The sequence below is a fragment of the Sinohyriopsis cumingii genome, chromosome 11 (genome assembly GCF_028554795.1).
Source record: "Sinohyriopsis cumingii isolate HCF-2022 chromosome 11, ASM2855479v2, whole genome shotgun sequence".
Lineage (NCBI taxonomy): Eukaryota > Metazoa > Mollusca > Bivalvia > Unionida > Unionidae > Sinohyriopsis > Sinohyriopsis cumingii.
Genome location: NC_142971.1, coordinates 66,614,167 through 66,640,931, shown reverse-complemented (window position 1 = coordinate 66,640,931; position 26,765 = coordinate 66,614,167). Strand labels below are relative to the sequence as shown.

The 26,765-nt window shown below is 35.8% G+C and overlaps 1 protein-coding gene across 1 annotated transcript in view; it reads left to right on the top strand.

Moving 5' to 3' along the window:
• The first annotated feature begins 1,838 nt into the window (after positions 1–1,838).
• Positions 1,839–26,765, top strand: part of LOC149788611 (traB domain-containing protein-like) — a 48,713-nt gene continuing 23,786 nt past the window's right edge. The window contains exons 1-5 of the mRNA XM_089974681.1: positions 1,839–1,952; positions 9,721–9,922; positions 12,981–13,234; positions 20,296–20,436; positions 25,332–25,442. Of these exons, the coding sequence (XP_089830807.1) occupies positions 9,808–9,922; positions 12,981–13,234; positions 20,296–20,436; positions 25,332–25,442 (621 nt within the window). The 5' untranslated portion in view covers positions 1,839–1,952; positions 9,721–9,807. The remainder of the gene's footprint in view (positions 1,953–9,720; positions 9,923–12,980; positions 13,235–20,295; positions 20,437–25,331; positions 25,443–26,765) is intronic.

Sequence of the window (26,765 nt, the reverse complement as noted above, 5' to 3'; positions counted from 1 at the left end):
GTGTTTGTACCCGCTCACGTACGATTGTGTGGATAGTAGATTATGGATTTGTTTATTGTTTCTTAGCGTATGTGTTTGTGTATTTGTGTTTGTGTGTTTGTGTTTGTACCCGCTCACGTACGATTGTGTGGATAGTAGATTATGGATTTGTTTATTGTTTCTTAGCGTATGTGTTTGTGTATTTGTGTTTGTGTGTTTGTGTTTGTGTGTTTGTGTTTGTGTGTTTGTGTTTGTACCCGCTCACGTACGATTGTGTGGATAGTAGATTATGGATTTGTTTATTGTTTCTTAGCGTATGTGTTTGTGTATTTGTGTTTGTGTGTTTGTGTTTGTGTGTTTGTGTTTGTACCCGCTCACGTACGATTGTGTGGATAGTAGATTATGGATTTGTTTATTGTTTCTTAGCGTATGTGTTTGTGTATTTGTGTTTGTGTGTTTGTGTTTGTGTGTTTGTGTTTGTACCCGCTCATTGAGTCATCCACCCTTGTGTCTTCCATGATGTTTAGGACGGACATGCTCATGTATGTCAGGTCCAAGTGGACTGTTGTTGATAAGACAGATACTAGTCAATGGATGAGGAGAGTTTACATAGAAAGACAAGGATGTCTCAAGAGGGTACTTGTGTATGGACCGGTAGTTAGAAGGAGTTTAAGAAGAAGAAGAAGAAGATGTGACAGATGCCATCTATGTTAATATTAATATTAACATAAACCCAAAGGCCCTTTTCAGGGCCAGCCATATTTCTCGAAAAGAGATAGCCTTTCCATTGCCTACCCCTTTTCTAAATTTAAATTTAAATTTAAATTTAAAAAAAACTTTTTAAAAAAAAAATAAAAAAATCCCATATTCAATTCCCCTTGTCCCTAGACAAACCCAAACTCTATTCCCATGTTAATTTCCCTTGTCCCTAGACAGACCCAAACTCTATGTTAAATTCCCATTGTCCCTAAAGTGGCCCAGCGTTTTTCTCCATGTTAAATTTCCATTGTCCCTAGAGTTGCCCAGGGGTGTTTTTAATGCTAAGTCCCATTGTCCCTATGGTGGCCCACTTAACTACTGATATGGTTTTACATGGTTGCCATCTTCTACAATTTGAGAGAGCCTTGTAGACTGGATAAAAGTTGAACCGCATTCATATGTGAAGTGACCTTGAAATTGTATAGTAATACTTAGTGGGATGTGTGTGTGCGCGTGTGTGTGTGTGTGTGTGTGTGTGTGTGTGTGTGTGTGTGTGTGTGTGTGCGATTTGGATTTTTAACGTAGCTTTAACAATTTTTCGGTCATATCGCACATTATCCTGACACCAGGGAGACCAGTCTTAACACTGAATTCTTAATGCTGAGCGCCAAGCGAGGCATCTGTTAGTACCATTTTTGTAATTTTTTGGCATGACTCGGCCGGGGATCGAATCCACGACCTCCCGCGTCAGAGGCGGGCGCTCTAAATACAAGGCCACCGGAGCGGTTAATACTTAGTGGGAATGTTTATGACATTAATAAGATATGTTTCATTATAGCTGTATATCTAATGTTTCACCCATCATACAGTAGTTATTAAATGTATGTATGTGAAAATTTTTGTTGCTTGATCATAATCCTGTTATGAGATTTTATATATTTAAACTGTATTAAAATTTATTTATTTATTTACTGTCAATAAGTTGTGAAGGATGGTTGGTAGCCGTGTTGGTTTTAGATTTCAGATATACTTAAATGTAATCTATAGAAACACAGGCTCATCATGTGTGCGAGGCTTACTTTATATTCATGTCTTCCGTATTTTGAACAACTGAGTTTCCTTCAGTATCGGGATCGGAACAGGAATGACAATTATTTATACTCAAATTGTGTAGGCGCTTGATCAGTGAGTACGCTGATCCACGCTAATACATGATGCAAAGCAAACCATATGTGAGTGAAAGTGGCCTTTGACAAGAACTATAGTTTTGTTTAGTAAGTATTCAGCCATAATTATAGCTGTTTAGAATGTGGTTCACCACTTTGGAATCCAAGGTATTCTGAATGTGGAGATTGCTGATTTATGAAATGTACCCCTGTAGAGGGACTGTTAGACCAAAAGTTGTTTTCCACTTACTTTTCCTGACATGACCGACGTTGGAGAAAAAACTCGCCAAAGAATAGGCCTACATGTAAGACATCGACGCTGATATTTCTGTTTTGGGCGTCGGGGACGTAGCACTAAAATATAAATGACGTGATACGCCTTACGTTGAAAGACTATAGTCTGACTCTTCATTCCCGTTTGTTTGTACCCCCATACCGATTTTAAAAACAAGAACGTTTAATGTGATAAAAAGTGCACATAACTAAGTCAATTGAATCATTGATTTATAATTTCTAACCTGACTGTGACCAGAATGGCACTAATGCTGTCATCCCTGCACCATTTCATACTTAACGGACTTTCCATAGTTACACGTCGCCATATTGCGTACACTATATGCTAGTTTATTTCCATCAGACAACATAATGATGTAGTTCATCCTGTTCAGTAACTGCTGAATAATTGCATAAATTGCATAACGTTGAGAGTTTGGAATTATATCCCTTTGCATATATCAACGTAGAAATTAAACTGCTTGTTAAATCCTCATGAAAAGCAAAGTTATAGTTGTCATTATTTTCCTTTGCTGGATTCGACATTGTAAATATTGGAAGCAGATGACTTATGTATGTACATTTGTAGTCGCGATACACCCCATTGCTGAAAATGGACTTGTCCAGAAACTGGAAATGGATCTGAGCATGTCCGTCTATTACACTGAAAACTTCCGTTAAGCACGAAACGTGTGTAAGTTGATGGTGTTAGGGCCACTCTCCTCAAGAGTCAGGTTAGAAACTATAAATCACTGAATAAATTGACTGAGTTCCTTGCACTTTTTATCACATTAAAGGTTTCCATTATTTAAATCGGTAGGGGGTACAAACAAACAGGTTTGTATTGTCAGACTATAAGCAAAGACACAATTCATGCTGGAGCATCACAGGCTTTTGTAGTCCTACATGTAAGACATAGCACATGTTGATTTTGTTTAGGTGCTATGTCTTACTATCCAAATAATGGCCTTGTATAGTGTGTTCCGATGTCGTTGACATCAGAATGAGTAGTCAGAGTTTCAGGAATATCTCACACATCTGGCAGCGTAATTAATATACTTACTGTGCTGTTTTTATTCTGGCGAAATGAAAATATGACACTAGCAAATGGATGCCTTTTCATGTTTCGTTGACATACATTTGAATTAGTTGCAATGCGACGGTAGCCGAGGTATGCCAAAGTATGTTTAAGTAGGTTCATGTATTGGATATGTTTCTTGAACAAAATGAAATGTTGCTTTACAGTTCCAATAGGCATATTATATTTTTAATTGTTTCATTAAAGAATGATATTTCCACTTAACCCGATTTCGCATTCCCAGCTTTCATCCCTTTCCAGTCAACTGAAATGTAGGCCAACAAAACTTGAAACAGGTCCATTTCTTTTGTGAGAATTTGAATTTATTAGAGAAAAGACATCAGAGTAAGTAAAGTCTGACTAAAACATTATTACCTTACTTTGTAGAAAAGCTCAGTTATTTTAGTTGCCAGTTGTGTGAGATTATCCTTAAAATTTGACTTAAAAATGTAAGGCCTATTATAACAGACAACAGGGTAGTACAATTGTATTTTCAACATGCATTGCTTTCATTATGATATCATAGCCTGCAACATTCAGTCAGGTTTGTGCTGGATTACACCTGTAGGTTGACCTTGTCCAATGAAGAACCAAATAAAGTGAATAGAGTCCTACCCACTTATATCAACAAGCCGCTGGTGTTGATGAAAATGCAGTGACTCTGTCCTGTGGTCTATTGCTACTACCAGATTTGTTGTGCTTATGTCGACATCAAGATTTTAAAAAAAGTATATGTTGACAATAGCCTAAACAAGATGATAATATTATCATGTAAACAACAACAATACATATACATACACGTGTTGCTTTTGACAATATCATAGTGATTTGTTTAGTGGCCGGTGCAGAGATCCCAGAAATGCTTAATTGTATATTTGGATGCAATTTTATTATTTGGGATGAAGAAAATCACTTATGCAGGAGTCCTCAGCATGCAATAGTTTGGCAGCAAATTTAAAACCATGCCAGCCCTGTTTCAGCCACCTGTAGAGTGTCGAAAAGGGTTGATCAATTAATCATTTTAAGTGCTGATATTTACATTGACAGAATTCAGTGGCTGAAAGGCCCCCAGATGTACAAGTTATTATAAGAGTACATCAATTGTACATGACGTATTACATACATGCCAATTATTATGCTTTTTTCACTAAATTACACCTTATGGGTAACTGTGTTCAAATTATGCATTTTTTATATATACCCCTCCAAAAAAATTGTTTTTTCATTTTTATTAACTACCCATTAATCCCACGAGGAGTTTTCTAGAAAAGACTGCATTTATGTAACTACGACATAAGAGTACACTTGTCCGAATACTTGCATGTACTTTCCTAACAGTATTATGTTCTATTTATAGCAGTTACCATATTTCCAAGGAACATGCTGGTTTCTACTTTTGACCTCTGTTTCTATTTATAGCAGATGTATGGCTTAGTTAGGAGAGAACAGACTGGTTTTCGAACTTGTAATCTTTGCTTGCAGATTCTTTGTTCTAATTCATATTTTCTACAGAACCAGTCTGTATGTATTTGGCGCTAAAAGTCAAGTCAGATTTATTCTAGTCAATGTGTGTGTTAGAGCAAAAATATGTTTAAAAAAATGTCACAGATGGATTAGGAAAAGACGAAAAACAGATTCAGAGATGAATACATGAATTACATAATACAGCGTTCCATTTGTCTCCATCATTGTCCATATCAGGTTGTCTCTGTCATATGATGCACCATGCTGCAGGAAAGGCTGCTGATAAATTAGAAGGAGAACTCTTGAAGTATCAAGTTGGCACTCTACCTGACAATGTACTTCATGCGGACAGAGTTGATTTTTTTTCATGTTATTTCCCAGCTAAAAGACTCAATAACAGTAAGATACAAATTTCCTCTTCTTTGTCAGGTTATGAAAGGAATACGTGTATTGGTTCTTTACCATTCTAATGGTGACTGAGAGAGATTGTTAACAAAAATAAAACTGAATTCAGATCCAGGCTCTGTAACCCAATACTTAGTGTTCTATTGGTGTGCAAAACATAACGAAAACTTGAAGCAGTAATTGATGCTAAAAGTCCAGAGGGATGAATAAATAATTTTGTACATATGCTCATTGAATTTGTATCATGTTATATGTGGATTACTCTTTTTCTGCTTCGATTACTCTTTTTGTCCACTTGGATTATACTTTTTCCTCACCAGTGGTTGGCATGTATGATTACATAATTAAAATTAATTTTGTCCCAAAGACTACATTTATATCCATCATATATTATATTGTTATTAATCTTTGGTCCTAAACTTTGTAACAGAAAGCAGCAAAACAGACAGATGTTGGCATGTATACGCAATAGCTGGGCAGCAAGTTCATAGACTTTGACTAGCTGCTGAGTGGTAGGAAAATGCACTGATATTTACAGTGACTGAGCTCAGAGTTTTTGTTGTTGTTGTTGTTGTAGGGTTTAACACCATTTTTCAGGACACGAAAGGCTATACATGGCGGCCAGTATTAATGGTGGAGGAAGAACCCAGAAAGAACCACTGACCCACGAGAAGCTACTGGCAAGCTTTCTCACATACCCACATTAGCTGAGTCAAGACTGGACTATTGCAACTCAATTCTGTCTGGTTCATTTCAATATGTGCTCCAGAAACTTCACAAAGTTCAAAACACAGCGGCTCGGATCATACTTAGAGTACCATGATCAGAGCACACCTCCCTGCTGCTCTGTACCCTGCACTGGCTATCCATCGATCCAGAATCAAACACAAATTTTTTCTCTGTTGGACTCTAGTCCAACATACCTATCTGACCTCACCCATATGTAGACACCAGCAAGATACTTACGCTCCTCTTCTGACAATCGTATACTCATTATTCCCACTATGAAAACAAAGTCATATGCTTTCTTTTGCATACCAGGGCCCAGCAACGTGAAATGAATTGCCCACTGAACTTAGACACAAAGACACAGTGATCACATTCAAGAGTGCTCTCAAAACTCACTTATCTTGACTGCAAGAACAAACTTAAAGACCTAATAATGTTTCCTACCTTAAATATTCTCAGCATGTTTTTTTTAATGTTTTCTAATTTCATGTTTGTTTTTGTAATCATATCATTATATGTTTTTTATCTTATAGGTGTTGTCTGATCTTGTAAAGCGCTTAGAGCTTCTAAAGATTAGGCGCTATACAAAGTCCTCATTATTATTATTATTATTTAATGATCATCTTAATTAAGAATCGTAAAGATATTTCTATAATCTTGACTGTCGTGCTGTACTGGTATGTTTTGAAATCAAAGAAACAAATTATCTTGCAATTAACATGAAAAATATAATTGCTCTTTTTAAATGCCTTAAGTTTTTTGCTTTGCTGTCGGTGTCAAAGAGGAACAATTCAACATAATCATTAAACCTAATTACTCTTAAAAGTACTGAACTATAAATTATTATTATGTTTTTTGTGTTATTGTAATAGTTAATTGAAATGCGTGAGATCAGTTAGAAATGGATGTGTTAAATGTAGTCGTTAATCATCTATATATATCTAAACGTAGTGGCATGTGAAGTATGTGTATTGGTACCTATAATTTTTCACAATCACACTTGTTTGATTTCATTTTCATTTTATTCACTCATTCTAAAACCATCTAGTTTATTTTATAACCAATATTAAATTATCAAAGCTATGAATTATTCATACATAACCAGTGAGACACTATGATGTGTACAGTATAATTGACATCTTTGTATTTTAGCATTTGTAATGGGTTCCACTACTTTTGGTGTTTATGTGCAGGTATTGCATTGTCATATATGATCATCTTGGCATTGGGACATTTCAGAGAACCACATAGGGTTCTCGACATAGTTTCAGGATAAGGAATCCCCAGCCTATTTCTGAGAGTCCATGGCATAAACGTTTGAGTCCCTCACATTCAGTGAATAAGTATAGGACCATTATTTTTTTTAATTATATGGATATTTTCTCACCTCATCAGATTCCATTAACTCTTTTCAGTAATTATTCCAAAGACTTTGTATTAAATTGCTCTCAGCCATCTGCTGTCAAGTTTGTTTCTTTACTTTTTCCTGTTCTATGACATAAAAAATGCATGTATGGCACGTATTTGATCCAGGTTAAATTTGTGATGGCTAAAGGCTGATAGTTGCAAGTTGATGTTTTTAATTTGATTGGAAGGATTTTGCTTTCTAGTAATCTTACTCCACAAATTGTTTTAAATGATTACACTTTTTTAAACCACGAGAACTGCTTCTCTCATGTCTCTAAGTTCTCGTGTTAATTGTTCTACCACAATTTTTATGTGTTCTTCACCATAGTTGAGATGGATTCAGCGTTAAATGTATATTCCAAATTCAAGTTGTCTTTGTTTTCTTCACTTGTGCTCACACTTTTGTCTATTCTTTTGCCTTTTGTTTGCATTAGTGTCATTTGTATCACGTGTCTATTTATTGAAATATGAAAAGAAGTTTTGCTGTCTCATTTGTACAGCCGAGTCATACCAAAGACTTACAAAAACGGTACTAGCAGCTGCCTCGCTTGGCGCTCAGCATTAAGAGGTTAGTGTTAGGACTGGTCGGCCCGGTGTCAGGATAATGTGACTGGGTGGAACATCATGCTACATGTCTGCGGCATGATGCCCCAGTGCTAGACATCACTATAAACTGCCACATTGCAGACATCATAGCGATATGACTGAAAAATTGTTAAAGCTACGTTAAAAATCCAAATCACATCACAACACTCATTTGTACATATCAGAGTATTTCTCTGCACTCTATTAAACTGTGTTCACTGATATTGTAGTTCCCTAGTCTAAATCACATTGACTGATATTGTAGTGCCCTAGTCTAAATCACATTGACTGATATTGTAGTGCCCTAGTCTAAATCACATTGACTGATATTGTAGTACCCTAGTCTAAATCACATTTGATGATGTTGTAGTGCCCTAGTCTAAATCACATTTACTGATATTGTAGTGCCCTAGTCTAAAATCACATTTACTGATATTGTAGTGCCCTAGTCTAAAATCACATTTACTGATATTGTAGTGCCCTAGTCTAAATCACATTTGCTGATATTGTAGTGCCCTAGTCTAAAATCACATTGACTGATATTGTAGTGTCCAAGTCTAAGATCACATTGACTGATATTGTAGTGTCCAAGTCTAAATCACATTGACTGGTATTATAGTGCCCTAGTCTAAATCACATTGACTGATATTGTAGTGCCCTAGTCTAAATCACTTTTACTGAAGTAGCAATTATTATTATTGTAGAATGTTAATGATAGAACAATACCATCCAACTCCAGCTCTTAAAATATTTTGATTACTTTACATGATTTATATATGTGTTGTCTCCAGTGTATACACTATGTAGATGAATACAAATCATGGCAAAAGCCATTCTTTCAATTGCCAAAAACCAGTCTTTCAAGTGCACTGGATTGTGCAGGGAATTTGTGATTGATTCATTATGATAAATACAAGAGACTGACAATTAACAGTGCAATACTAGTTTTTAACTAGGTCTCGTCTCTAATTAAAAACACTGATGGTCCTTTTGTAGGTCAGTATAAACTAGGCTGCTATTTTTATCTTCTGATTTGAAACCAGTGAGCTGTGACATCAAACAGTTTTAAACAATGCTTCCATTTGTTGTAGTTAATGTACGTAAACATTTTTGTGTTTATTGTGTGTCTTGTCCAATGGCTCAGTGAGAGTCAAAAGCACATAGGTTACCATATATATTACCTTATAAGTCTAGTCCAACTGCAGACTCAAATATGCTGTCACATAAAGCGTTGGCAGGTTTGAATCTGCGCAGCTTGTTAGTAGTAATCAGTAGATCATTGTTGTTTGCAGTATGACTCAACTTATAAGCAAGTATTTATGGTTGTTAAAAACTTGTATACATGGTATACTGAATAAATTCATGGTTGAAGTGTTTTCTTCCAGAATAATGTTGCTGTAACATCTTTTGTGATGTCTGTCTACATTACAGTTCTTAAATTATTTTCCATGATGAGCAGAGATAGAACTATCAGTAATAAGTGTGAGTAACATTGTAGTACATGTACAGTGGAACACATTGTACACAGTAATCAAAGTGAGCAGTTTCAACCTTAACATGAATATCCAAACCAAAGACTTTCTGGTAGAAACATGAAGTGGTATGATTAACAGATGAAAGGTGAAAGGAACAATATCAGACACAAATTATTTGGGTATGATATTTGATAAAATTAGCTAGATTTCTGTCTTTATTTTGTGTTATTATTTAGAGTTATCTCAGATACAAGAAAGGGGGAATAATGAAAACAAGGAAGAAACATGCACCTTAATACTGCAAGAATGATTTTTTTAATGATATTACTAACCCGTTCCTTTAGGTTTCGCAGGAGAAATAGTTCATTAAAATTCAGTACAAATCTTGCCATTGTTCTTCATTGAAGTAGATCATACAAAGATACATGTAACTTGTCATTGTCAGTTCTATATGTTACAGGTGTAATGTTTCGGTTATGATTGAATTTTGGATCTGCTACTGTTAGAAAAGAGGATATCAAAGGGAAAGAACTCAAAGGACACCGAAATGGAGTTTGAAAAAAATGAAGATAGTCAGGAAATTCAGGAAAAGATAAGTGACAAAAGTACAGACTCATGCAGAGAAAAACTAGTTGAAGACAAGGACAGGAGTTCACCCAAAGGTAAGTTTAAAGGAATATACATAAAAGGTCTTTACATTCAAAATTGTGATGACCCAGTCTCATAGCAAGAAATTGTTAATTTTATGAAAGTTTAGGCATGTCTGTGTACCTAAAAAATAATCTTAAAAGTTGAAATATTTCTAGCAATAAAATAAAATCAGAGTGAACTGAACTATTTTTGTCTTTTCATCCCTATGCTTGATTAAAAAGCATCAGAAATATTTTGATGCCCTTCATCTGTCTCTCTATCCATCCATCTGCCTTCTATCCCCATAAACCACTAGGTGTACATTCACTAGAATGTATCTATATGGTTCGTATGGTAACCACCTGCAAGAAATATGTTTCTTTGGGCTCTATTCCCACAGGACCTTAGGATTTCATTTGTTATTTTGGGTTCTATACCAAAGGGACCCTGGGATTCTTATTTTGGGCTTTATATCCATGGAACCCTAGATGTTATTTTGGGCTTTGTACCAAGGGGACCCTAGTTGTTAATTTGGGTTCTGTACTGATGGGAAGTGTTAGTTTGTGCTCTATACCCATGGGACCCAAGGAGATGTTATTTTGGATAATTTACCCATGAGACCCTAGGTGTTCTTTTTGAACTCTATACCCATGGGACTCATGGAAGTATTAGTTTGGACTCCTTACCATAGGACCCTTAGAATTGTTATTTTGGGCTCAGTAACCATGAGACCACATGTGTCATTTTGGGCTACATACCCATGGGGCCGTAGGAGGTGTTATTATGGGACTCTAGACAGTGTTATTTTGGGCTCCATACCCATTGGGCCCTATAGGAGGTGTTATTTTGGGCTATATAATTGGAGGTGTTATTTTAGACTGTATACTTAGGAGGTGTTATTTTCGACTGTATATATGGGATTCTAGACAGTGTTATTTTGGGCTCTGTACCCATGGAACAATGCTTGGTGATCAATAGTTTGTTATGTACTTAAATTTTATTCTCACCATGATTTGTTCATTGGCTGTTTGGTTTCTTAATGTTCAATAGTGTTACATCTAGAGTGCAATTTTGCACAATTAATATATGTATGGGGCTGTTTGGTGCAAAATTTTAGTCTGTGGGTCATTTTGGGTATAAATTATCTGTAGTTTTCTAATGCCTCAGTCATTTTTTTATACATATAATCCATTGATAATTTACTCAAAAAGGAACAACTTTATGAAAATTCCCAAAGTTAAAAATAGCATGTACCTTGCTTTGATTTGTCAGTATCTTTTGGAACCCATTTTCATTTGTTGAACTTGTTATCTTGGTCACATGCTATGCATTGTGATCAGAAGTTATTGTTTGACTACAGTGTAAAGTGTCTACATAGGTTTATGAAAGACTAATTTGCACTTAGTGAGTTAGCAATAATGTGTAGTTTAACAGATGCAACTATTTTGACCAAATGTTTTTCAGGAATGGGATATCAGAAAAAAAGAAAATTATCTATCTTGTGATATTCTTTGAGGTTTGTTAACATTGGATGATTTGTGTTTTCATGTGTTTCATGCAGTGTTCAATGCTTGTTAGTTTGCCTGTCTTTACTGAGCTAAGTTATAGACACAAGATATGGCTCAGACCCCATTTCACCTAAATTTAAGAACATTGTTAGGTGGATGCATCTTTATACCAAAACTAGGTAACTGAGACCTGATTTGCATACTTAAGTGATTTGTGTATTTTTCAGCTGTGTCATTGCACCAGTGTTTCTACACTATTGGGATAGATTTTTTCAGACTGAAAAGTCATTGAATTGTGAAAATATTGACATATGTCAGGGAAAATCAGGAATTTTCTGCCACCACTTGATGAAAGAATCTGTTATTTACAAGTCTGTAAGGAAAACAAAACTAATTTCGGTTGTTCCATCTATTACAGTTTCCTCGTACCAACAAAGTAAATTTAACATTTTTTTTCTGTACACTGAAATGACTTAACATAAAATTTATATGCATTTTCAGTACTCCAACTTGTTTCCTGTGATACGTTTTATACATTTCTTGTTATGGGGGAATCTTGAGATAGAAATTGATTTGAAAAATGCACTTTTTCTAAGCTTTGGTGTTCATTAATTCCATTCAATAATTGTTATATGTGAACCTTGACAAAAAAATGAAATTCATTGGGGAAAACATGGAAAAGACCTAGACATTTTTCTTTAAAAAGTGAGAACCTTGTTGCACCCTCAATTGAATATCTGTATCCTTAATTCATGTACACTCATGAGATTTGGAATGTTGAGAAAAGTAACTTGTCCGTACCAAAATTAGGTCTTTGTGACCTGATTTGCATGCTTGAGTTCAAATGTTACTTGCCCAACATCTTGAACTCAATTTCACCAATATTCATAAAAATGGTGTGTTTGGATACAGCTTAATGATGGTGATTGGTTGGATGGTTGGTTTTTAATGTTACTTTCAGAACTTTATTTGTGTACATCATAATGAGGAAATGGGAGCTAAGTGAATTTCCCAATGATACATCAAGACAGCCAACCTACGTCCTTGGATTCCAAGTCTGATACTTTATCAGCTGAGTTACTGCAGCTTCCACCAATGTTTTGACAGAGTTGACAGTTCTTTGTTGATACATATATTGAACTTATTTTTAATCCACACTACATGGCCAGTATAGTGATGACATGCCATTAAATATAATACATACATTGAGGTTGTTCCTCTTAAAGGGCTGACTGTTTCTTAGCAAGATACTTGTGCTTTCTTTTGTTTGATTCTAAATTTTTAAAGTGCACAGGTGTTTGCTGCACTCTTGCCTTTCAGGTCAACTACTCAGATTTTTGGGAGTTATAAAAAGTAATACTTGTTTATATCTTGCTTGCTAATCATGTAGATTTGAAAGCTAATTGCATACTTATTGCTTTTGATGAAATTTATGTTGGACTAAAAATCTTGCAGCTGTGTGCTTTTTCTTATTTTGCTTTTATCCATTGCAAGATGTTTTTAGCAACTATTGTTAAAGTCAAATTGGCTTGCTATGTTGTAAATTTATCCCTTATTAAAGCATCTCTATTTTCCATGACAGTGGAGGGTGGTCAGGATAGTTGCGAGGAGGACAATGCCCTGTATGACTATTCAGATGACTTTGAGAGCGGGGAGGAATCAGATGTGGAGGACAATGCAGAGGCACCAACCAAAGAACATATTCTCACTAGTGATCATCCATCTGATCTTAACCTTCCATCCACTGTGACTGTTCTGGATACAGACTGGGGCAGTAGAGTCTACATTGTGGGCACTGCCCATTTCAGTCTAGAAAGTCAAGAAGATGTAGCTAAAGTAAGTTTTGTCCCTCTACTGGATGTTTTCTTTTCTTTTAAAAGCCATACAGTTTACCAGAAATTTGATTATAACATAAATGATCTGATAGTTTTTGGCTTGGAGGGATTTGAATCCGACTCTGTTTATAGTATTCTGTTTTACCAGATATAGGTCTTAGTAATAGAAACTGTTTCACAAGAAACTTTTTCTATCAATTTTACTTAACAAGGCAGGTAACTCAGTTTTAAGTAATTGCTTATATTTGTTGGTAGTTATCTCCCTTTTATCGTGTTTCCAGTAACGGTGGTATATTTAAACAATTCGTGGTTTCCACATTTCAAAGTAAATGGATAAAAGTTATGATGACCTTTCATTATAATCTGGTTTTTGGCTAGAGAAGACCATGTCAATAAACGTTTGCAGGATTCTTGATTACTGTGGTCTTTTGTATTTTAAAAAATACCACTTAGTTCAAGGTAATCATGCGTCATATATAATAATAGTATCTTTAGAAGCTCTAAGCGCTTTACAACATTAGACAACACCTATAAGATAAAAGACATATATAATGATATGATTACAAACACCATGAAATTAGAAAACAAAAAAACATGCAGAGAATATTTAAGGTAGGAAACATTATTAGGTCTTTAAGTTATTCTTGCATATATAAATACTAGTGTACGATTCAGTCAGAATGAACAGTTTAACAGAATCTGCTACATATTTCCTGCAGATTGGTGCAAACCCATCCCAGGGAGATCACTGCCCTTGCAGATTTCCTATTTTTACAACAATGATAATAGTAATAATAATAAATATAATGGGAACAGCATTTGAGAATAAAGTAAGATGTCCTTTTGAACATGAGATACACATTTCACATGTGTCCTTTTTGGTAGATAATTACTAAGCCTCTTTGGGAAAACACTCTACACAGCAAGGAAAATCAATTCAAAATAACTTCCACACACATGTGAAGCTGCAAATTTACATGTAAAAAATATAAAGCATAATATAAAATAAAAAAGTAGAATGAAAACGTACAACACAATGCATTTCATACTATAAGAAAAGAATTGTAAAGACAGAAAAATTATACAGTTGAATATAATGGAATATGTTCAATAACTTAAGTGAGCACCATTTGTGGCTGTTGTCATTGAAAATAGTAGGTACATTTTGGTAACTCAACACAATACATTATTGTGAACATAGACATATCCCTTGACTATCTCAAGAGCATGATTTCATGATGTCAAAATGGTCAACAGTAGAAAATTCTCTGATAAAGAACTCAGCACATTAAATTAGTTATTCCTCAAATCATGGTTCAAATGGAAATATGAATTTTCTTGTGACGTAAAGAAAGACAATTTTGAAAATGTTTTAATGCAGTATATTTACCATGATAAAATGGAATATGAATCAAAATTTATTTGGAAATGTGTTATTCACCTGATCTTATGTAAATTAGTGTTCCATCACCTGGTTTGATTCCCTGATCAAGCTGGTCAGCTGCCATGTTGTGTCCGGACATTTTAAACTCATTGCCTAATAAAAGCCAACTAAAGCATCCTGGCTTAGCACCTTGAAAAGCAGACTCATAATTCTCAGTAGATTTAAAATCTGAGGAGTCATTTGACCCATGACCCCTTAATCTCATGAGTCTAATAAAAATGTCAAGAGTTGACACTGAAATCTTGATAGTCAATCATTTTTGACAGCCATGAGCTTATAGCTGTGATTGTTTTTTATTCATAGATCAGACTGAGCTTTAAGAGAAACACTTTTGTATAGTATTTTTGTAAGAGAAACACTTTTGTACAGTATAATGTAAGAGAAACACTTTTGTACAGTATTTTTAAGAGAAACACTTTTGTACAGTATTTTGTAAGAGAAACACTTTTGTACAATATTTTTGTAAGAGAAACACTTGTACAATATTTTGTAAGAGAAACACTTTTGTAAGAAATGGACAAGCAGACAGTGAGACATTACTGATTTTTGTACAAGTGTTTCTCTAAGTCTGTTTGACTGTATATTTGGCATGTTAAACAGAAAAAGGATTATTCTTTACTTTTTATATCTTTAACTTATCAACATATTCTACTTTAGCTCCACAAACCATTTTAAAGGCAGAAATATACCCATACACCTGTGAAAGATATATATGAATATGGTTTCTAACTTTTTATATCCTAACCAGATAAACTGGTCTCAAGGCATCAAACCATATGAATAAAACATCCAGTTTTATCAAGGATGGTGACTTTGTATACACTGATGTCATCTGTCAACAGAGCATGTCTGTTAATTATATCCTCAAAATTTTACTCTTTACCAATTTAGCAACAATACTTTCTTCATCAGAATTTTGACTGATGGACTTTGTGCTATGATAGTTGTCAAATACATATAATATGACCAAATTATTTGATCTTGTTATTCAGTTTTGAGTAGTTTCAGAGTATGAAATAAATCACTAGATTCATTTCTAGTAAATTCTTACTGAATCACTCTTGAATTAAAGCACAAAATTTTGATAATGTTTTGCAGATTGAAACAAATTAATCGGCAATCAAACACAATTAAAGTGTCCACTTTGACAGTTGGCTTTGTGAGCCATCATAGTTTTCCTTCCTGATCATTACGTGTTAGGAAAACTACTAAAGATCCAGCCTCCCTCCAGGTTAAAACATTTAAGCGAAGAAGCTCAAAGTTATGCTCACATCGGTGGCAGATATAGTGATTTTCCCTTGATACACGTATTGGTGCCAAATCCAGTGAATACTGAAGGTTCTGCTTCAGCTTAATGTTGACTAGCATGCTGTCTGCAGAGAGAGAAGACTCACAAAAGCCATCTACAAGTAGTCTGGACTCTGCCATCTGATTGCAACAGGTCACCACCACAGTGTGTAAGCCCAAAAGGCAACATGTCTTTGACCAGTTTGTCAAACCTCCATTGTACTTGTGCTTATGGATTAGCCTGACCTGTACAGAGCCACAAGTTCCTTAATACACTTGATGCTCATCTTTGTGCCTCCGTACACATGGGATGTTGATTCACTTCATTCTCAATCCTTTGCCTCTCAGTGGAGCATTTATTTACTGACAATTTGGAAATCCAAATTAGGATGCTCTTTGATCATGGTGAATTGCTCCCTTTGACGTTCTTCTCAATCTACATTGCACATATTAAAGGAGATGGCAGCATTGCCACATTCACGCAGAGACAATGAAACTTGCTTTCAAGCTTCCTCATCTTTGGAAGATCTCATTACGATTAGAGAAGACTCTGCTTTCTGGGCTTCGATTGAAGTAGTCTTCGACTTTGTTGCAACTGGAATTTGCTACATCAACAGCCTATTCTAAAATTTTGGCATCTGTTGACTTATCCATCAAGAAGAATGAAATTGCCTTCAAATTGCATACACGGTTTGGTAGAGTTGCTTGCCTTTTTGTCTGCTTAATCAACAATTTCTTAAGCAGAGCTGCTTGGCACACCCTGACCAATGTTGAGCAGATATGAATTAATAACTAGTGGAAAAAGATTCAATGCTGTCTTTGTCCATCTTTGTTAAAGATGATCATAAAGCCATGTTAAGAGTGCAGCCATTGTCTAATCCTTCTTCAATGGCCATGTCAAGGAATTCTGAAAACAAGCCACCAAAGTGACCAATTTTCCTCAAACCAAGTCTCAGTCACAGAAGGGGGATTTTAAGAGAAATCAACAAAAGGATTGAAAAGAACAGGGAAGTACTGGAAGTCCTACTGATCCTACAACCAGAAATTATTAAAGTTGACAAGGCAGAATGAAGACAATCTTTTCTCCTGCATCTGTATAGATGCCAGCCTTCCTTTGACCAAAATTGACATAGTTCTCATGCCACACATGTCAGGGGCTTTATTCTTTGCAGCTGAATGGGAAGTATTTGCCATGGACTTTGAAAGCACACAAATGGAGAATCATCATGCAAGAACACATTGCACCACTAAATGCATCATTACCAGAAATATCTAATTTCCTACTATGACTCATTGATAAGAAATGGTTATCATTAATTATGATGAAAGGTACTGTTCCATGATCTTCAACACTCAGGATCATCATGGAAGAGAGGATATATGACAAAACAAAGACCTATCCAATAATGTATCAAATTAAATTTCAGATGTGCAAAGGTGTTAGCTATGTGCCCAAAGTAGAATCTATCATGGGTACTAACCTGACTGAAGGTGACATCGTTTAAACTGCTCTTGAGGGCTTCATTGGTTTGTCACCGCTATAAGACCTGCATCCTGCTCACACTAGTGATCACAGGCAGAATCAGCATAATACATGCTTTTTGATGATTGGCCCTACTTTCATTGACAGGGCTTTATGATGATGGACTTTACTTTCATTTACGGGGCTTTATGATGGATCCTACATTCATTGACAGGCCTTTATGATGATGATGGGCCCTACTTTCATTAACAGGGCTTTATGATGATGATGGGCCCTACTTTCATTGCCATGACTTCATGATGATGGGCCCTACTTTCATTGCCATGACTTCATGATAATGGGCCCTACTTTCATTGCCATGACTTCATGATGATGGGCCTTTTTTCATTGACAGGGCTTTATCTCATTAGGCCTTACTTTCACTGTCAAGAACAGGTCTCTTGCTTATGGAAAATCAGGCTTTTATGTTGAAACATGTCTATTCTGGATACTTCATCACAAGATTGTCTGCAGGACCCATTGAGAGTTGTGAAGTGGCACATGAAAAGGACCCATGGAGAGTTGTGAATTGGTACATGAAAAGGACCCATTGAAGTTGTGACGTGGTACATGAAAAGGACCCATTGAGAGTTATGAAGTGGTACATGAAAAGGACACATTGAGAGTTGTGAAGTGGTACATGAAAAGGACCCTTTGAGAGTTGTGAAGTGGCACATGAAAAGGACCCATGGAGAGTTGTGAATTGGTACATGAAAAGGACCCATTGAGAGTTGTGACGTGGTACATGAAAAGGACACATTGAGAGTTGTGAAGTGGTACATGAAAAAGACCCATGGAGAGTTGTGAAGTGGCACTTGAAAAGGACCCATTTAGAGTTGTGAAGTGGTACATGAAAAGGACTCATGGAGAGTTATGAAGTGGTACATGAAAAGGACACATGGAGAGTTGTGAAGTGGTAAATGAAAAAGACCCATTGAGAGTTGTGAAGTGGCACTTGAAAAGGACCCATTGAGAGTTGTGAAGTGGTACATGAAAAGGACTCATGGAGAGTTATGAAGTGGTACATGAAAAGGACACATGGAGAGTTGTGAAGTGGTACATGAAAAAGACCAATGGAGAGTTGTGAAGTGGTACATGAAAAAGACCCATGGAGAGTTGTGAAGTGGTACATGAAAAGGACACATTGAGAGTTGTGAAGTGGTACATGAAAGGGACACATTGAGAGTTGTGAAGTGGTACATGAAAGGGACCCATTGAGAGTTGTGAAGTACCACATGAAAAGGAAAAAAGGAGAGTTGTGAAGTGGTACATGAAAAGGACACATGGAGAGTTGTGAAGTGACACATGAAAAGGACACATGGAGAGTTGTGAAGTGGCACATGAAAAGGACACATGGAGAGTTATGAGGTGGTACATGAAAAGGACACATGGAGAGTTGTGAAGTGGCACATGAAAATGACACATTGAGAGTTGTGAAGTGCATGAAAAGGACCCATTGAAAATTGTGAAGTGGTACATGAAAAGGACCCATTGAGAATTGTGAAGTGGCACATGAAAAGGACACATTGAGAGTTATGAAGTGGTACGTGAAAAGAACACATGGAGAGTTGTGAAGTGGTACATGAAAAGGACAAATTGACAGTTCTGAAGTGGTACATGAAAAGGAAGATAGTGAGTTGTGAAGTGGTACATGAAAAGGACCCATTGAGAGTTGTGAAGTGGTACATGAAAAGGACACATTGAGAGTTGTGAAGTGGCATATGAAAAGGAACTTTCATTATGGATAAAATGGGTTCTCTGTTCCACGTCAGGAATTAACCAAAGATTGAATTAAATTGCGATGCATCTCGTCTTATGAAGTTAGGGCTGTTGTGACAAAGCATTGCATTTGAGCATGTTTCCTGGCTGACATTATCCAAGCTGTGGGATGAAGGTCAGAGTCCACCTTCTCCAGCTTTTTCCTAAGAGATCTTGCATCGCAAAAGGCTCAGCTATACCTTATGGAACCTATCACCATATGCTGCTTCATGACTTTTGGAATTGTGAGAGGGAATTTTTCCAGGTGGATTGTCAAAGAGCTGCCTCACATGCCTAGTAAGTTAGGTTGACATGTATATGTATTGTGGGTTTTGGAAGGAAAAAAATAAACTTCTGGAATTTTCCAGTTGAATCAGATCTCTGACGCACACAATAAACCTCAGTAAGAAAAGAAACTTCAGAAACTTAAATTTGGCATTGCCCAATCAGACCTTGTGTTGATTGTGTCTGAAAAAATGCACACCAGTAACTCAATCAAAATCACTAATATGAACCCACCTCTGTAAGTAAGGTGGACTTGTGTATTCAGGTTTCTGAAGACAAAAATGTAGAGCTTAAATCAAAGTTTGCCCAATCAAACTAGGAGTTGATAGTGCATTTCTGATGCATGCCTTCACCATCTAAACGATCAGTATTCTCAACAATTTCATAATTTTGTATCATTGTATAGAAGTTATCTCACAAAAGCAAGGGTGAAAAGGTGGGTTCAAACAGCATGTTCAAGTATAAATAAAAGATAATTAACAGAAATAAATTTCAGATCAAACTTAAAATATAAGATTTTCCCTAAGTTTCATTTCAAACAAGCTCCTGTTTGTTGACCATGATATTTTATGTTCAGGCTGTTTCACGATTACCATCCCAACAGCAAATTGATCAATAAAAATTTGCCTTCATCAGAATTATATAATTAGCAAATGTGCCTTCTGACCTGATTGCATGTTGACCCTGTCTTAGATTGCAAAAGTAAAGGATAAGACCAAACCAAATTTTCCTGAAATGATCAAGTAACAGTTATGTCCCTTTTCAGACAATAAAAGCTACCCAGCCCAATGTTGTAGTGGTGGAACTGTGTCATGGCAGGATTAACATACTCCAGTTGGATGAGAGGACTCTCTTAGAGGAAGCCAAAAACATCAACCTCGAAAAAATTCAAAGGGCCGTTAAGCAGGTTTGGGATTACATTTACACACATATAAATGAATATTGCAGTGTTTAAATGATCTGTTTAAAAACTTAAATCAACAAGACTTCCAAAGAATTTATAGACTTGTTCAAAAGAAGGCAATTTATATTTGTCTTCCTACTTCATTTATATAGCATAATGCAATAAAGAAACAAGATATGCCAACCCTGTGTTTAATAGTCTCTATGTAGATGATGGAAATTTTGGTGCAGAAATCATTTTTCTTATTTCAGTATGAGTGACATTGACCATTGCCCTTGTGACCCTGAAATTGATAGGTTTCCTTCCATTTGTCAATACTCTTGTAAGGAACTTTTCTCAAAATGTAAGACACAGCTCCGGTGACCTAGTGGTTAGAGCATCTGCCTCGGATGCAGGAGGCCGCGGGTTCAAACCCCGGCCGAGTCATACCAAAGACTTACAAAAATGGTACTAACAGCTGCCTCGCTTGGCGCTCGGCATTAAGAGGTTAGTGTTAGGACTGGTCGACCTGGTGTCAGGATAATGTGAATGGGTGGGATATCATGCAACATGTCTGCGCCATGATGCCCCAGTGCTAGACATCACTAAAACTGTCACACTGCAGACATCGTAGCGATATGACTGAAAAATTGTTAAAGCTACGTTAAAAGTCCAAATCACATACACACTCAGAATGTAAGAACTACACCAGAATTTACACTGATGACTCCTAGGATGGTGAAAAGAATGCCTTCTGAAGTGGAAATCACACTACAATGTTTTAAAGGGAAAAGACCCATCTGTGTGTGAACTATATAATTGTGAAGCACTTTATGGTGTGAAGGAACTTTTTGATATTGTAAATATATCTAGTATTTAAAATTTCTTGAAGGAAGTTAAAATTTATTCTAAAATATCACTTCTGTACGATCCTGTTTCCTCTGAGCATTTTTAACCAACATTTTTTTGTCAGTCACTCTATTGTATCTTTTGTTATCAATTTTGTAAATCAAATTACCATTTTTAAAAGCCATTACATCCCCTGTTGCTCAGCAACCTTCATATTTTGTCCTCACTCTCGTTTTAAAAAAAATACTTGTATTGCTCATTGGTAATAAAAAATTTTGATACATTCATTTTTATGATGTACACCTTTGTGGTACTATATTGCCTTACAGCACTGGTGTGAAACCAATCAATCATCCAATCTTCTGTACTCTTAAGTGCAAGTCATCCACAAAATTTGAACCAAGTCTGTGGTTGTGGCATTCATGTTATTGTGTGGAAACCATTTTTCATCTTCAGTCAGTTACCTTGACCCCTAAATCAAGTCTTTTTCCTTACCCAAAATGCAGTCTATCCAGGTATGTCTTAGAGAACTAATATTATTATGCGGAAACCCTTGTTTGATTCATTCAGATACAGTGACTTTGACTGTTGACCCTTTGGCTAAAAAATCATTAGGGTTCTATCTTATCCCAAGTGCAAGCTCTCCATAACGTGTGTTACTTCTAGATGATGGAAAATACCAATTTTTTTGAAGAAACCATATAACTTCTTTCAGTCAGGTTGACCTTAAACTTTGATATTTTGAACTCCAACTTTTGTTTGATTCTAATTCATCCCAAATGCAAACCATGCACAAAGTCTGGTGACTAGATAATGAAAAACTTGTTATTTTGGGGAAACTATTTTTTGTTGTTCCAGTGACAGGTACTTTGTCCTTTGACTGTTTGACCCAGAGTTTAGTAATTATATGGATATCTTGTATTATTGAGCAGAAAGTTTTACTTTTTCAGTCACAGTGACCTTGATCTTGCAACCTAGAAGCCTGACAGGGACTCTCTGTCAGCTTGGATTCTTTTGGGATCCAGATCTCACCACCGTTTGAGTTGCCACCAATGTCAGGACAAGTTTCTTGCCAGAAACACTCTTATTCAGGCTGGGGTGTTTACTGAGAGCCCTATGTGTAGTCCTTCAGAACTCTGTTGCCTCAGCAACAATCTTCCCTTCATATCAGCATGCTAGAGATACATACTATTTTCCTAGTGCTACAAGGGTGCATTGACCATACAAGACACCACAGTGTTAGGTAGAGACCTTTTCAGCTGTGGTTGAAGTCAGTGGTAGACTTGATTACAAGGATGTTGAACAACAAACTACCACTATATCCAGCAAGTTCTAGAATACAGTGCATGTGTAATGGATGCTTTTGATTACCTATTGCTGTGTCTTTCCACCTGAGGAGGAAAATGTTGTAACAGCACAGAGGTTGAATCCTGCACATTCTCACATCAACCAATCTCTTTGACAAGAGCACGTTTTAAGCAGGGTTGCAGACAGCATTTCCAAGACTTAAGGCAATCAGCCTCTAAGGTTTACAGTGCCAAGTGATTGGTGCAGTAGAAAACCTGACTTGATCTGCCCGTTATTGACAACAGTTGGCAGCTTTCTTCTCTTTCGTTTCAAAGAGAAAGATTGTACAGGATCCACTATTAAGGGCTATAGGACAGACCTATCTCTTACCATTAAATTCTCTATGGGTTCCACCATAGAATCTGACTGTCATCTTTCAGTACCGATTAAGTATTTGGAGTTTCATTGACCAGTCTCTTGCTCTTGCATGTCTAGATGCAACCTTTCATGTATCACTGTCAACAACCTTATGAAGCCTTGAGTTATGCTTCATTAGAGAGCCTTATCTTAAGAAGGTTTACTGTGACTCACAAGTGTCCACAAGGAGATGAGTGAAATTCTGCCTTTCATTGGAAGAAGGTGCTTATGATTCAGTGTTAAGTGTGATTTCATCTCTTTTCTTTACTAGCTTGGCTTCATGGCCAAAAATTGGTAGACCCAGTATTATCACAAATCCCTAGTCCCAGTTGCAGATATGATGATCAAGATAATACTTTTCCAAGTGTGTCAGTTTGGCTAAGTTAAATGGGAAAAGAAATCATTTTCCTTCATGAAAATCAAAGTCCTTGAAGTTAGGGCCATAGCTGCATCCTGATTTGTCTTTGAAAATTCTATCAAATATTAACAAGTTCGCTTCCAGAACATTCTAAGATCAAAATCAGGGCTAGATCCTGAACTTGAATTCATATAAACATTTTAAAGAAATGATAATGGTAAGGTGGGTCAGAACTCTACACTCAGTCATGGACAAAGGTCAAGAACACAATATAAATTACAGTAGTCCCTCTCTTATAAGTCCACCCCTACTGCAGCAGGGAAGTGGTCTTATAATGAGGGTGGCCTTTCTAGAGGGGGATGACAAATGCAAATAGTAAATACATATGAAGAAAGTCACAAGTACATTTAATTGTAAAACATTTAATATTTTCATTAAAATATTACATGCATGTTGTGAAATAAATGAAAAACAAACTGTTTCATCATTTTCAAAAGAATGTTATGAATAACCATTGATATAGTTTTAAAACTGTCTTTATAATTATGTTACAGATCACATCTTCTGTCACTCTGTTGGTAACAGTCAAAGAAACAAACCAGTCTCGTCACAATTAAAAATATCCTTGCTGTCATATCCCCTGCATATATTGTTTAGTCTTTTGTTCCAATCATCGACAACTTCATTATTAATATCAGCTGATTCTCCACTAAGGACAGAACTCTTAATATTGTGTCACACTTGAAATCTGTGCAACCATCCATTACTTGCGGTAAAGTCGTTATATCCCTATTCAACTGACAAAATTGTTGCTTTTTCTTGTCATTCAAATCAGGATACAAACATCTCCTGTCTCAAACAATCTTCCTTTCTCCGTTCATTTCACCTTCCCACTTCTGCAAAATTGTTTCCTTATCTTTCATGATATTTGTTTATCTGAGTCTTTCCGACATTAGTTTTCTGCAAGGATTATCAACCTCACCCCCGAACCTCTTGGTCAGTTGAATTACTTTCACTTTCTCTTCTAAACTAAGAATTTTTCTTTTCCTCGATGACATGTTGATCTTTTTGCAGTAAGTTATTCATGTTGCCAACTACAATAATGATTTTAAAAAATTATGGATCTAAACAAATTGCCATGTGTTTTTTAACGGTAGTGATCTTGTCACATGATTCGTTAGTCTCAGTCTGGTACCCTATTATTTTTATACATTTCTTTACACTGAGTGAGTGAAGCCAAAACGGCTTCGTTATGTACCATTTAACATCACGCATATTTGATTTCGCGGCTGTTAGGATTTGTAATTTTGACAATTATTGTCAGTAGTAATAGCCACTAATTATCAAAGTGAACATTTTACTAAGGGAAGCCATAAAGGTTGTCAAACCATTTTCCAGCTGACTTGTGTATTGTACATCAATGCTGCCACTTCTCAGCTGTTACTACTGTTCAATAATTGTAGTCTTAACAATTATCGAAGTGACTAAATCGGACATCTTATGATAACACAGCTGTAAGGCTAATTGGATTACATGTACTTACCCTTTTGTATGGATTAAAATTTGAGGCTTTCTCGGCTTTATGGAATAAATGTGGCTTCTTGTGAGGCGTAAATGATATAATATTAACCTTAGTGGTACATGTACTTTAGTCAACATTTCTTTCAGTAACGAAAACCTGACATAGGGAAACAGTTATCGGATTACTTAACACACGTTATGAATAAAAATACTGGTTCTGGATACGTATCAAAATAAAATGTGACTGCATGTGAGGGGTAAATTTTATATTATTGCACTAATATGCTATTCGCGTTTGCCAGGTGGCCTTTCGTGAGAGGTACTTTTGAACACAAACTCATCAGTGCTAATGGATTCGGGCCGTAAGGAGCGGGTAGCCACTGGTCAGTGGGTCCGTTTAAGAGGGGGACTACTGTAAATATACATTATATTTGTATCGTATGATACAAAAATGTGCAGTAATTGTTGAAATTTGTTGTCTTTTCAGGATGGTTTTGTGCAAGGCTTGATGAATATATTATTTCTTAGTCTGACAGCACACCTGACAAAGGAATTAGGGATGGCCCCTGGGGGAGAGTTTCGTAGAGCTGTGCAAGAGGTGACTGTTACAAGTGTATCTTGTTAGCTTATCATTTGAAAATATTATATATGTTTGCAAAATATGTCGTGAGCAACTGCTGATGACAGGAACATTTAGTTATCACACAAAGTGTTATTGATTATAATGTACTTGTTTGTATGTTCTAGATTGTAGGTTAAGTAATGGCCCTTGTATACTGTAAAACTGAAACTATTTCCGATTTCTCTATCCCACCTTATGCCACCACTAAAAATATATGCTATATAAGATATAGTTGGCTTTCACTTTATATTGTTTTTCTTCCTGGACATAAGTTGTCAGCACTTTACATTTCTCACTTCATCACCACCAGAACTGGTGTATTGGTTATTACGGAAAAATGTTTTGTATCATGACCTTTACATATTTTTGCTTATTTGAAAACATTAAACATTAAACACACACATTCATGCACATCCACATACCCAAAGGCACTGTCACACACACTCTCAAGGTGTTCTTAAAATGTAATATTGTTTTTTCCCCACAAAATAAGACTGACAGCACCCCCCAAAGTATAAATTACCATGGTTTGACAGTATAATCCATTTTTTCTTCTTAAATGCATTCATTCTGTTATTCACTTTGGATGCACATTTTCCCAGCATATTACAAGATAAAACAGAATATTTATAAATAGGTGGGATTTGGAATTTTTATGTGCAATGTGAACTGTATATAATATATTTTGCAAGTGAAATTAGGAAGTGAATAAGGTTATCAAAATTGTCATATCCTGTTTTTTTAAAAAGTGCTAAGTAATTCAGCATGTCAAATTATCAATGCTCAGTATGTTCTATTCCATTTGGTTCATTTAATATTGTCACTTAAATTAATCTTTTTTTTTGTTGAAAACTGGTTTATAGGAAGATATTGATAAAACTAAAATCAAAGGTAATAAGTTTTTGTTTTTTTTTGTACAAAGTTTTGCATGAACAAAAGAATTGGTAAATTCTTCTGCGCCAATTGCACATCAGCTGCCCAAGTTTCTTTACTGTTTGGTTTTTGTATCTTTGTTCTTACAAGGTCTTTATAAAGATATGTTTTCTTTTCTCTTACCCTCAGGAGTGAAATTTTGGCAAAATCTATTTTCCTTTTCCACGTTTTGTTTTAATTCATCAATGCTTAATAGAGATCCTTGTGAATCAGAAAGATGTTGAATAATTACAACAGCGGAAATTCTCCATCTTCCATATGATTTGATATTATCTATATTAAGTAACTTCAGAATATCTTGAGACAGGTATTCTTGAGTTACAGTATATAATTATGTTGTCTGTAGCAATAAAGAGAAATAACCAC